Here is a 14057-nt window from a genome sequence, read left to right as displayed (position 1 = left end):
GCCATCCCTGGGATTCTCCAGGCAAGAACACTGGAGTGGGTCACCATTTCCTTCTCCAGTGCATTGAAAGTGAAAAGTAAAAGTGAAGTTGCTCAGTCGTCTCTGACTCCTAGCAACCCCATGGACTGCAGCCTACCAGGCTCCTCCATCCATGGGATTTTCCAGGCAAGAGTACTGGAGTGGGGTGCCGTGCTTAGTGGTCAGTTAATGATTGGCCAAAGATTGTGCTAGATATTGTGCTAAATACCTGGTAAGACTTCTACTCTCTGCTGATCTTTATGTGTTTGAGGAAGCTCCTTCAAAGTTCAGACCATTTCAAAGTCTGCCCTAACTTTTACCTTCCACCAGGCCCTTTTGTGTCTTTTCTGCCTATGTATGCAGGCTCCTGGTGGACCCTCTCCAGTGTGAATGTGTAGACATTTATTGAGGTCCCTTATAGTTTCTTCTCCAGATTTCCTTTTTTAATTTCTGACTAGTTTGCTGGTCCATTGTTTGCACTAACTGTGACAGCAACCTCAGGCTATTGGAGCCCTTGGTCTTGCTTTTCTGTTTGCCCCAAGAATGCAAACTCTTACTGACAATGCGGATAGGATAGGCATGGGCTTTTTCTGTGCTTTGCTTTAAGTAAAGTCAGCCTTCTTTGTCAGTGAAGCTGCTGGTTTTTACCATCTTGGTAGAACCAACTTCCCCACTGACCCCTGGAGATGGGAGTAGCTTTAGACAGTAATGCCACAGACTCCCTCTGTTCTCACCCCAAGTTCAGCAGTTTCTTATGAATAACTGCAGAGAAGGTAACATTTGAGAAAAAGCCTGAAGGAGGTGAGGAAGTATTCCATGTAGCTATCTAGGGAAAAACATTGCTGGCAGAGGCAACACTCTTGCAGGAAGAGGGACCCTTCCAGGGCCCGAAACTGGGCTCTTGTCTAACACTCAGAAATGAATTGTCCAAGGAGACACATGTGCTGACAAAGCAAGAGATTTTATTGGGAAAGGGCACCCAGGTGGAGAGCAGTAGGGTAAGAGAACCCAGGAGAATAGCTCTGCCACGTGACTTGCAGTCTCGGGTTTTATGGCGATGGTATTAGTTTCTGGGTTGTCTTTAGCCAGTCATCTGACTCAGAGTCCTTCCTGGTGGTGCACACCTTGTTCAGCCAAGATGGATGCAATAGAGAAGGATTCTGGGAGGTGGTCGGACATGTGGTATCTCCTTTGACCTTTCAAGGTCAAAAGGAGATAAGGTCAAAAGTGTTGCCTCTTCTAGTTGGTGGTGGCTTATTAGTTACGTGTCCCTTACCAGGACCTCCTGTCGTAAAACAACTCATGCAAATGGTTACTATGGTGCCTGGCCAGGGTGGGCAGTTTCAGTCAGTGTGCTTCCCCTAATAACACCTTAAGGGCCTTAAGGTGAGAACATATCTAAGTTATAAAATGGACAATAAAGAGGCCAATGTGGCTGGTGTAGAATACCTGAGAGGAAGAGGAGCAGGATGTGAGGTCAAAGAGAGAAGGGGTGCGTGCGGACAGGGTGTTAGAGCAGATAAGACCTTTTAGGCCACTCTGAGGGCTCTGGCTTTTACTTTGAATGAAATGAGGAGCTGCTTGAGGGCTTTGAACGGTATAGTTGGGACATAATGTCTTATAATTTTAAAATAGCTATGTGAAACAGAAGCTAGAGAGTGGCAGAAGAGGAGACTCAGGATGCCAGTTAGGAGACTATTATAGTCTTGATTATAGCAATGCAGGTGAGAAGTGTTTGTGTCTTGGACAAAGGTGGTTGCAAGTGAAGATGGTAAGAAGTGGGCCAGTTCTGGTGTAGGTAAAAGGTAGAACAGAGAGGATTTCTTCTGATGGATTGGTAGTGGGGAGGGAACGATACTGATCCCTTAATTCAAAGGAGTTTTCCTGTATTTCATCTGTGAATGTTTTTTCTGTTCTCTTTATTGAGTCCTCTGTTTTTGGAGTCTATTATATTGATTCCAATTATCCTTAGATTGGATCATTTTTATGTTCTAATATTATCTTCTAATTGCTTTAACTTCTTTTTTGTTTTTAGTATTATTATTATTCTGAAAGCCTTTCTCCATCCCATTCATTCTATTTTCATTTGCATCTGTTCTGTTTCTGACACCTTATTGAATCTGTAATTGTGGTATTTTGTTTTTCAGATTTTCTTAGCTTTGCAGTCAACTTTCTTTTCATTCTATATATCCTTATTCATTCTCTCATGTATTTCCTAGCTCTTATTTTATTTAATCTAAATTCTTATTTAAAGTATTCAAAAAAGTATTCAATGAAAAATCTTTGATTTAGGGGGTTATATTGTTTTCCAGGTTTAGTTCTTCATCTGCTATCTGCTACATGATAATTTATTTTCTCTCATTGTATTTCTCTTTTGTTACTGGAGATTTGATAAGTTGCTGTGTCATTTTTATTGATTGCGCATTGCAGGATCTCAGTTCCCCAATCAAGGATTGAACCCAGGCACATGGCAATGAAAGCTCAGAGTGCTAACCACTGGACTGTCAGGGAATTCCCTAAGAGGCTGTTACTCTGAAGTCTTTATTTTACATTTATCCTTTTTTAAAAACTTGATTTTATATTGGCGTATAGCCAGTTAACAATGTTGTGATAGTTTCAGGTGTGCAGCAGAGCGACTCTGAGAACAGGCTCTTACTCTTGATGGATTTTTTTTTAACTTACCCATGACTTATCCCTTTTATTCTCCTCCACACTGAAAAAATATTTCATACAAGTTTACTCTTATTTCCTTCTTGGGTTACATTTTGTAAAGTTTTTTTTTTCTATCAGGTTTCTAGGTATGAGAGTTCTATGATCCTCCTGATGCTTTTTTTACCCAGAAATTTTGGACATGTATTTATTAAATGTTTAGTAATAAGGGAGGAAAAAAGCATTTGTATCTTTGCAATTTATAAAAGCTTTCTGTGGTATTGACTAATCCAGACTCTGATGTTTCAGTTTTCCTTATTAAATTCCCTTTTTTCTCTCCTTTTCCCTCTCACCCTCCTGGCAAATGTCTTGCAACTATATTTGAGCTGGGAAACCTGAGGAGGAGTTAGACAAAGGAAATTATAGAGGAAGAGAAAAGACCCTTGATTTAACTAGGAAGAGCAGGTGGTAAGAGAGATCTTAGGGAGTGATAAGAGGTAACTATTTTAGTTTGTGAAGTAGAGATGGAGATAAGATTTTTGAGATAGACACAAGAAGAATAAGAAAACATGCTTTCTGAACTGAGAAGATAGTTTGATTATAAGATTAAAATTTCTTAAGGAGCAAATTACTGCTTTTTTTAAAAAAGGTTTACAATGATTTTTTTGAGAAACTTTTAAAAATCAAATTATAGTTGATTTACATGTTGTATTAATTAAAATATTGCTTCTTACAACTGTATTCTTTCTAGAGTAGTTTTTTTTTTAACAAGTGAATACCCTGTTTTCTCTCTATCTCTTTTTTAAATATCTGTTTATTTTTGGTTGCGCTGGGTCTTCTTGCTACATGCAGGCTTTCTGTAGTTGTGGAGAGTGGGGGTGGTTCTTTGTTGCAGTGCATGGGCTTCTTATTGTGGTGGCTTCTCTTGTTGCAGAGCACAGACTCTAGGCGCACGGGCTTCAGTAGCTGTGGCATGCGGGCTTAGTAGTTGTAGCTCATGGGCTTTAGTTGCTCTGCGGCACATGCAATCTTCCTGGACCAGGGGTTGAACCCATGTACCTGCATTGGCAGGCAGACTGTTACCCACTGTACCACCAGGGAAATCCTAGAGTAGTTTTCTTTTAATAACTAGTTTCATTTAGAAAAAGTATAAAATAAAGCATGTGGATATCTGTTAAAAATTTTATACAGCTGTTACTGTCATAGTGAATATGTGTGTGTTTGTATTCCCCCTAGAATCTCCCTGGAAAAAGAGACATGAATGTCTGCAATGATATTTCTTGACACGAATATGATATGAGAGAAGAAAAGGAGATCGACGGCTAGTGAACAGGATTTCAAATAACCAGGATTTTATATTTATCACCTCCAACTACAGCCTTCTGTCGCCTCCTTTTGAATCAAAGATAACAACAGTCAGAACCAAGACAAGGCAAAAGAATACTTTTCTTCTGCATTTTTTGAGATTAAAGAAACCTGAAATGTCTAGGAAACAAAACCAGAAGGGTAAGATTCCACGTGGGCATGAATTGTTAAAAGCATAGTTGTAGAGTCGTGATCACCATTTCTATCTGTGCATAGTTTTAAAAAATGTTCTCTTAATGTGTTTTGAGTTGTGTTATACTTTTGCTCACCTAGTGCAGTACTGCTGATAGTTATAACTTATCTTTTAGTCATGACTGCAGTTAACTTTAGAAGAGTATGGAACAGTCACAACATTATCTGTTGTCCCTTTAACTAGCTGGATATTAGATTATAGCTTTTTGTGTTACTAGTTTGGGAGTTCATATAACACTTGCTTTTCTACTCTTATAAACTTATTAAATTGTAATATAATTTCAGGAAATCCAAACGCATCTTGAAAGTGCACTTTTTGGAGAGTGAACATATGTTATAGAGGCAGGATATAATTTACTGCAGGATATTCTATATCATGTGAGTTCATGTTTCTTTGGAGACAGGAAATGAAACGAGTCAATGCTTCTAGTCACTGATTCTTCTTTAGCTCTCCTTCTGGGATTGTGACTCTAGCTTTTTGTGTAAAGTATAAGTTGCAGAGAGTCAAGAAATATCAAAAATAGTTATACAGAGGAAAGGACAACAGAGACTACACTTTTTCAGCTTTCCAAGAAGACCTGTGAAAATGTAAAGGGACAAATAGCACTTAAAGTTGTCACACATAACTGGAATATAGTTGTTAAAAGAATGACCATAGCTATCCTAGATTTTTTTTTTCCCCTCATTTAGTTTAATTTTCAATTTAAAGTTGATGTTCTTTAATTCAAAACAAAGCTCACATGCTAAATATGAAGGGAATGTTTAAATTTATTTTTTAATTGAAGCATAGTTAGTGTACAATGTTACATTAGTTTTAGGTGTTCAGCAAAGTGATTCAGATATGTATGTATACACACATGCACTGTTCTTTTCCATTATAAGTTATTATAAGATATTGAGTATAGTTCCCTGTGCTATAATTAGGCCCTGTTGTTTACCTATTTTAGATATAGTAGTGGGTATATGTCAATCCCAAACTCCTAATTTATCCCTTCCCACCATTGTCCCTTTCAGTAACTGTAAGTTTTGTTTGCTTGGTATGTGAGTCTGTTTCTGTTTTCTAAATAAGTTCATTTGTATAATTTTTTTTTTAGATTCCACATATAAGTGGTATCATATGATATTTGTTTTTCTCTGTTCACTTAATATGATAATCTCTAGGTCCAAATCTATCCTTGCTGCTGCAAATTTCTCTTTTTTATGCCTGAGTGATAGTCCAGTGGTGGTGGGTGGGGGGGTGTGTGCTTGTGTGTATCACATCTTCTTTTCAAACACACAGACGAACACACAGTTCATCTGTTGATGGACATTTAAATTGAAGGAAATGCTTTTAAACTTAATTTTTGTTTTGGCAAATCAAAGCCTCATTATAAGAAAACAATATACCAGAGCTGCTTGTGGTTTTGAAAGCTATAGTTTCATTGTATAGCAAACCTGTGTAAAGAATATCTGAGCTCTAAAGAATGGTTAGATCACTAAAGAAGCTGAACTCTTCAAGGGAGTGAGATTTATCAATTGAAAAGTTTTAAAAATTTCATCTAAAAAGTTTAGCATTTGATTTTTTCCAAAAAAGTAAACTTTAGCAGATTGCTTTGCCCTTTTAAAAACTAGAGTCTTTGTTTATTTCATCTCTATGTTGTCCCAGAGCTATAAAAAATTATCATTGCTTTCTATAATTGGTGTCCAGTTACTATACAGTAAATGTAGATTTTAGATCACATCATAGGCATTAAGTGCTAACAAATTTTGACACTTAGTTGAAACAAAAGAAAGCTTTTATGTCATTAGGACTTTCTCTGAAACAAATATATACTTATATATAACCATGTCAGACTTTATTTTTGGGGGGCTCCAAAATTACTGCAGATGGTGATTGCAGCCATGAAATTAAAAGACGCTTACTCCTTGGAAGAAAACTTATGACCAACCTAGACAGCATATTAAAAAGCAGAGACATTATTTTGCCAAAAAAGGTCCATCTAGTCAAAGCTATGGTTTTTCCAGCGGTCACGTATGGATGTGAGAGTTGGACGGTGAAGAAAATTGAGCACCAAAGAACTGATGCTTTTGAACTGTGGTGTTGAAGAAGACTCTTGAGAGTCCCTTGGGCTGCAAAGAGATCCAACCAGTCTATCCTAAAGATCAGTCCTGGGTGTTCATTGGAAGGACTGAAGTTAAAGCTGAAACTCCAATACTTTGGCCACCTCATGCGAAGAGTTGACTCATTGGAAAAGACCCTGATGCTGGGAAGGATTGGGGGCAGGAGGAGAAGGGGACGACAGAGGATGAGATGGCTGGATGCCATCACCGACTCAATGGACATGAGTTTGGGTAAACTCCGGGAGTTGGTGATGGACAGGGACGCCTGGCGTGCTGCGGTTCATGGGGTCGCAAAGGGTCGGACACGACTGAGCAACTGAACTGACATAAGTTCAGATATTTGAACCAAAAAAATACAAAATACTTATATAAAATTCTATCTCATTTAATTCATTTAAATTTTTAAAATTTCATTGTTTTGGGTTTTCAGTTCAGTTCAGTTTAGTCGCTCAGTTATATCCGACTCTTTGTGATCCCATGCACTGCAGCACACCAGGCCTCCCTGTCCATCACCAACTCCCGGAGTTTACTCAAACTCATGTCCATTGAGTCAGTGATGCTGTCCAGCCATCTCATCCTCTGTTGTCCCTTTCTTCTCCTGCCTTCAATCTTTCCCGGCATCAGGGTCTTTTCAAATGAGTCAGTTCTTCGCATCAGGTGGCCAAAGTATTAGAGTTTCAGCTTCAGCATCAGTCCTTCCAATGAATATTCAGGACTGATCTCCTTTAGGATAGACTGGTTGGATCTCCTTGCTGTCCAAGGGACTCTTAAGAGTCTTCTCCAACACCACAGTTCAAAAGCATCAATTCTTTGGTGCTCAGCTTTCTTTATACTCCAACTCTCACATCCATACATGACTACTGGAAAAACCATAGCTTTGACTAGATGCACCTTTGTTGGTAAAGTAATGTCTCTGCTTTTTAATGTGCTGTCTAGGTTGGTCATAACTTTTCTTCCCAGGAGCAAGCGTCTTTTAATTTTAGTAGTTTAATAATTATACTGACTTTATCAATTTAGTTATAATACATTAAAAAGATAGATACTATGGTAGTTTTTGTTCTCTAGAGACAACTAGAATCATTTTATAATGAGTTATGTTTTTATTCCACAGTAAACCATGTTTCCATATCTTCCTGTATCAGTAACACTTGTAAATTTCTTAATGAAATATTTAGTGGAGTTAAACTTGTATGGCTTAAGTTAAGGTGAATTTTAATTACAACTATTGATTGCTCCAAGCCTTTTAGCCCAACACCTAGCAGAAGTCAATAAGATCAGTGCTTCTCAAACTGTGGTCTGTGAACTAAAGAAGTACTTTAAAATGGAGAGTGTTTAGAAACTCTTTTATCGTGGTTTGACAGTGCTGTAACATCCAGACCCTTTCAAGGCAGTTTTACTGAGGTAATTTAAATACTATAAAACTCATCTATTATAAATGTACAGTTTTATTACTTTTAGTAAATTTTTTTTTCTTTTTTAAGTTTTGGCCATGCTGTGCAGCTTGTGGGGTCTTAGTTCCCTGACCAGGGATTGATTGAACCCAAGTCCTCGGCAGTGAAAGTGCTGAGTCCTAACCACTGGATTGCTAGGGATTTCCCTGTTTTTAGTAAATGTATACAGTTATGCAACCGTCACCACAATCCTATTTTAAAACACCTTCCTCACCCCTGAAAGTATACTTAGTTACCTGTCTACAATCAATTCCTGCTTTCAATTCCAGGCAAACATACCTACTTTCTCTGTCTTCAGGTTTGCCTTTTCTAGAGATTTCTAATAAACAGATTAATCCAGTATGGTTTTGTGTCTGGCTTCTTAATGCTATGTTTTTGAGGTTCATTAGTGTTTTTGAATGTATCAGTAGCTTGCCGCCTTTTACTGCTGAGTAGCGTTAAGGTTATAAAAAGTTGCAGAGTGTTTCTTTTACACTCTGCTACTCATAATACATGTGTGACCAGAAGTGTGGATGTTTCTCCCACATTGACCAATTCTCTGATACCAGCCGAGTGTCCCTACAATCCAATTCAATGCTGACACTATCTTCTTGGAGTTAGTGTTAGATCCTACAGGTTAAGGGCTCAGTCCCCCAAGACTGCTCCCGCTCCAGACACCAGTCCACGAGGAGCAGGTTCCCAAGTTACCCACCCTCAATCCATCTTGATTACAAATGGGTGGTTTCTACAGCCCTCCTTCTCAGGTTCAGTAATTTGCTATAATGCTCACAGAAGTAAGGGAAACCACTTACCTACTTTTACTGGTTTATATACATAGTAGAGGGTGTTATAAAGAATACAGATGAACAGCCAGATGAAGGTGCAGTGAGAAGGCAGATGGCTCCTAGCCAGAGAGAAGGACTTAAAAGTCACCAAATTGTTTTATGACTAGCTTTGACTAGATGGACCTTTGTTGGCAAAGTAATGTCTCTGCTTTTTAATATGCTATCTAGGTTGGTCATAACTTTTCTTCCAAGGAGTAAGCGTCTTTTAATTTTATGGCTGCAGTCACCATCTGCAGTGATTTTGGAGCCCAGAAAAATAAAGTCTGACACTGTTTCCACCATTTCCCCATCTATTTCCCATGAATTGATGGGACCGGATGCCATGATCTTAGTTTTCTGAATGTTGAGTTTTAAGCCAACTTTTTCATTCTCTTTCACTTTCATCAAGAGGCTCTTTAGTTCTTCTTCGCTTTCTGCCATAAGGATGGTGTCATCTGCATATCTGATGTTATTGATATTTATCCCAGCAATCTTGATTCCAGCTTGTGCTTCATCCAGCCCAGCGTTTCTCATGATGTCCTCTGCATATAAGGTAAATAAGCAGGGTGACAGTCTATAGCCTTGATGTACTCCTTTCCCGATTTGGAACTAGTCTGTTCTTCCATGTCCAGTTCTAACTGTTGCTTCTTGGCCTGCATACAGATTTCTCAAGAGGCAGGTCAGGTGGTCTGGTATTCCCATCTCTTTTAAGAATTTTCCACAGTTTATTGTTATCCACACAGTCAAAGGCTTTGGCATAGTCAATAAAGCAGAAATAGATGTTTTTCTGGAACTCTCGTGCTTTTTCGATGATCCAGTGGATGTTGGCAATTTGATCTCTGGTTCCTCTGCCTTTTCTAAAACCAGCTTGAACATTTGGAAGTTCACAGTTCACGTATTGTTGAAGCCTGGCTTGGAGAATTTTGAGCATTACTTTGCTCGCATGTGAGATGAGTGCAGTTGTGTGGTAATTTGAACATTCTTTGGCATTGCCTTTCTTTGGAGTTATACCTCACATAGTTATTATAAGAGATTGTAGGTTTTCTTACTGAGTTGTAAGCATTTTTTATTCTGAGCATTATCAAGTATATGATTTGCAAATATATTTTCCCAGTCTGGCATATCTTTTCATTTTCTTAATGGTTTCTTTTACTTTTTCCCCTGCTGTGCAGCTTGTGGGGTCTTAATTTTCTGATCAGGGATTGAACCTAATCCTTAAGCAGTGAAAGCATAGAGTCCTAGTCAGTGGACCACCAGGAATTCCCAATGGTGTCTTTTTAAAAGTGAAAGTTTTTAACTTTGATAAAACTCACTTTATCTTTTCTTAAAGTCTAGAATAATAAGGTGTAGAGTGAATCTGATCTTCCCTGGTGGCTCAGCAGTAAAGAACCTGCCTGCCAATGCAGGAGACACAGGTTTGATCCATGGGTTGGTTATATCCCCTGGAGAAGGAAATGGCGACCCACTCCAGTCTTTTTACCTGGGAAATCCCATGGACAGAGGAGCCTGGCGGGCTACGGTCCATGGGGTCAGAACAAGTTGGACACAACTTGGTGACTGAACAATGACAGAGTCATTCCTCCAACCCTTTCCCACACCAGAGCTTTATTGGCTATCCTGGTTCTCTTATATTTCCGTAGAAATTTAGACTCAGCTTATCAATTCATGCAAATATATCTGCTTGGAATCTGATAGTGATTGCGCTGAATCAATAGATTTGTGGTAAATTGGTTATCTTTGCAATATTGAGTCTTTCAATTAATGACTGTAGCATATTTCTACACTTATTTAGATCTTACTTTCTCTCAGCAATGTTTTACAGGTTTAAGTACACAGACCTTGCAATTTCTTTGTTGAGTTTATTCCTAAGTAATTTATTCTTTTCAATGCTGCTGTGAATGGGACACTTGATTTCTGTTGTTGTTGAACTCACTTATTAGTTCAAGTAGTTTTTGGTAGGTAACTTAGATTTTCAATATACAATGTCATGTCCTCTATGAATCAAGTTGGTTTTCTTCCTCTCCTCCATTCTAGATGACTATAATTTCTTTTTTCTTGCTTTCTACATGGGCTTGAACTTCCAGTTCATTGTTGCAAAGAAGTATGAGAGCAGACATCTTTGCCTTATTCTCACCCTTTGAGAGAAGCGTGTCATCTTTTACCATTGAGTATGATGTTCAGTTGGTAAAGAATCCACCTGCAATGCAGGAGACCCAGTTCAATTCCTGGGTTGGGAAGATCCGCTCAAGAAGGGATAGGCTACCCACTCTAGTATTCTTGAGTTTCCCTTGTGGCTCAGCTGGTAAAGAATCCACCTGCAATGTGGGAGACCTGGGTTTGATCCTTGGGTTGGGAAGATCCCCTGGAGAAGGGAAAGGCTACCCAGTCCAGTATTCTGGCCTGGAGAATTCCATGGACTGTAGAGTCCATGGGGTCACAAAGAGTCAGACACGACTGAGCAACTTTCACTTTCAATTCATGCTGTTAGCTGTAGGTTTTTTCCTGGAAGCCCTTTATCAGTTTGAAGAAGGTCCTTTCTTTTCTTACCTTGCTGAGTTTTAACATGAATGTGTTTCTGATTTTGTCATATGTTTTTTATGCATCTATTCCAGTTTGAATTCCATCTATTCAAATGGGGGTGATTTTGCCCCTAGGGGATATTTGGCAATGTCTGGAGACATGTTTTATTGGTCACAGCTTGGGGCCATGGTGCTATTGGCGTCTAGTGGATGTGGGTCCAGGATGTTGTAAACATCCTACAGGATACAGGACAGACCTTCACAATAAAGATTTGGCTTAAAATGTCAATACTGCTGAAGTTGAGAAACTCTGATCTATTGTTAGGATCATGTGTTTTTGTCCTTTATTTATATATAGCATTATATTAACTTTCATTTGTTAAACCAATTCTGCCTTCCTGGTATAAATCCCACTTGGTCATAGTTGGCTGTGTTACTGTTTTCTGTTTTCTAATATTTTGTAATAAATATCTACACCTGTATTCATGAGAGAGGTCTGCAGTTTTCTCTTCTTGTGATGTGTTTGTCTAGTGTACGATTTGTTCTGAAGAATATGCCATGTGTGCTTAAAGAGAATATGTATTGATCGGTTAGGTGGAGTATTCTATATGTGTCAATTAGATCAAGTTGGGTGATCATGATGTTCAAGTCATCTATATCCTTACTCATTTTCTGTTTAGTTCTGTCATTTACAAAGAGAAAAGTATTTGAAATCTTCAGCTATAATTGTTGAATTGTGTATTGTTCCTTTCTATTCTGTTAGTTTTTAATTCACATATTTTAGGACTCTTATTAAATGTATGTAGATTTATAATTGGTTATATACTGCTGATATATTGATTTTCTTATCATTATCTTTTTTATCTCTAGTAATATTTTTGTCTTTAAAGTTTTAGTTTATATAGCTATTCCAGCTCTCTTATAGTTACCGTTTGGAAGAAATATATTTTTCATCCTTTACTTTCAATCTATTTATGTCTTGGAATCTAAGGGATATCTCTTGTAGACACTATATAGGTAGATCTTGCTTTTTATCCAGTCTAACAACTCTGCGTACGTGCATGCTAAGTCACTTCAGTAGCATCCAGCTCTTTGTGACCTCATGGACTATAGCCCGCCAGGCTCCTCTGTCCATGGGAATTGTCCAGGCAAGAATACTGGAGTGGGTTGCCATGCCCTCCTCTAGGGGATCTTCCCAACCCAGGGATCAAACCCCTGTTTCTTTCATCTTCTGCATTGGCAGGTGGGTTTTTACCACTAGTGTCACCTTGGAAACCCCTCTAACAACTCTACCTTTTGATTATTTAGTCCTTTACATTTAAAATAATTATCAGTATGATTGGGTTCATGCCTGCCATTTGTTGTTTACTATATGTCTCATTTTTATTCCTTTCAATTCAGTTCAGTTCAGTCGCTCAGTCGTGTCCGACTCTTTGCGACCCCATGAACCGCAGCACGCCAGGCCTTCCCGTCCATCACCAACTCCCGGAGTCCACCCAAACCCATGTCCATTGAGTCAGTGATGACATCCAGCCATCTCATCCTCTGTCGTCCCCTTCTCCTCCCACCCTCAATCTTTCCCAGCATCAGGGTCTTTTCCAATGAGTCAACTCTTCGCATGAGGTGGCCAAAGTATTGGAGTTTCAGCATCAGTCCTTCCAATGAATATTCAGGACTGATTTCCTTTAGGATGGACTGGTTGGATCTCCTTGCTGTCCAAGGGACTCTCAAGAGTCTTCTCCAACACCACAGTTCAAAAGCATCAAGTTTTCGGCGCTCAGCTTTCTTTATAGTCCAACTCTCACATCCATACATGATCACTGGAAAAACCATAGCCTTGACTAGACAGACCTTTGTTGGCAAAGTAATGTCTCTGCTTTTCAATATGCTGTCTAGGTTGGTCATAACTTTCCTTATTCCTTTATTACTCCTTTATTGCCTTCTTTTGTGTTAAACATACTTTTTAGTGTGTTTTAATTCTTCTGATTTTTAAAGCCATTTAAAAAAATTATTTTATTAATGATTGCTCTAGGTTTTTATATGTACCTTTTACTTATCCCAAGCTACTTTAGGCTAATAGTGACTTAATTCTGGTAAAATATAGTAACTTTGTTCCAGTATAGCCTCATTTCCTCTCCTCCTGTTTTGTACTATTGTTTTTCATATACATTATATATGATATAACTATGTATTTAATTATAACAATATCATGTTATTTATTGCTTTAAACAATCTTATGCTCTTTGGAGAAATTGGAGAAGAGGAAAAATATATATACCTAATCTCTTATATTTACTCAAATATTTTACCATTTTGAGTGCCCTTAATCTTTCCTCTGGATTTGAATTCCTTTCTGACTTCATTTCCTTTCAGCCTGAAGGGCTTCCTTTGGTTTTTCTTGAAGGGTGTACCTGACGGGAATGTATTCTTTTAGCCTTTTTAAAACTGTGGAATGTTTGTATTTTAACCTTCATTTAAGAATAGTTTTACTGGATATAGAATTCTTCTTTGACTTTTTTTTTCCTTTAGCCCTTAGAATATGCCATTCCAGTCAATGTGTCATATTATTCTTTGTTTGTGATGAGGCATTTTTCTACTGTTGCTGGTAAGATTTTCTCCTTTTCTTCTAACAGTTTGACTGTTATACAGCTTTGTATGGCCCTCTTGGGAATTTCATCAAATGTTGGACATTATTTCATCAAAGTTTTTTTTTCCTTCTGCTTTCACTCTTGTCTCTCCTGCTAGAAATCCTAGTATATGTATATTGGTAAGTTTGGTGTTATCCCAGAGGTAACTGAGGCTGTGTTCATTTTTCTTGCTTTTTTTTTTTTCCACACTTTTCAGATTGTTTACTTTCTATTGATTTCTTATTTATTTGTTTGTCTCTGCTGGGTCTTCGTTGCTTTTGGGCTTTTCTCTAGTTGCAGTGAGAGGGTGCTTCTCTCTAGTTGTGGTGCATG

General features: G+C 38.2%; 1 protein-coding gene across 9 annotated transcripts in view; it reads left to right on the top strand.

The window, feature by feature from the left end:
• Positions 1-14057, top strand: part of SPATS2 (spermatogenesis associated serine rich 2) — a 148261-nt gene that overhangs the window by 71027 nt on the left and 63177 nt on the right. For 7 of the 9 annotated variants that reach the window (XM_081596690.1, XM_081596691.1, XM_081596697.1 and 4 more), the window contains one exon: positions 3904-4173. In XM_081596690.1, coding sequence (XP_081452816.1) covers positions 4149-4173 — 25 coding nt within the window. In that variant the 5' untranslated portion in view covers positions 3904-4148. Of the gene's footprint in view, positions 1-3873; positions 4174-14057 lie in introns of all 9 variants that reach the window. The other 2 variants (XM_081596698.1, XM_081596699.1) reach the window with 1 other exon arrangement.

Source organism: Giraffa tippelskirchi, chromosome 4, assembly GCF_054371585.1.
Source record: "Giraffa tippelskirchi isolate mGirTip1 chromosome 4, T2T-mGirTip1v1.2.pri, whole genome shotgun sequence".
NCBI classification, from domain to species: Eukaryota; Metazoa; Chordata; class Mammalia; order Artiodactyla; family Giraffidae; genus Giraffa; species Giraffa tippelskirchi.
Note: the sequence above shows the minus strand (reverse complement) of the source record. Positions and strands in the feature narration are given on the sequence as shown.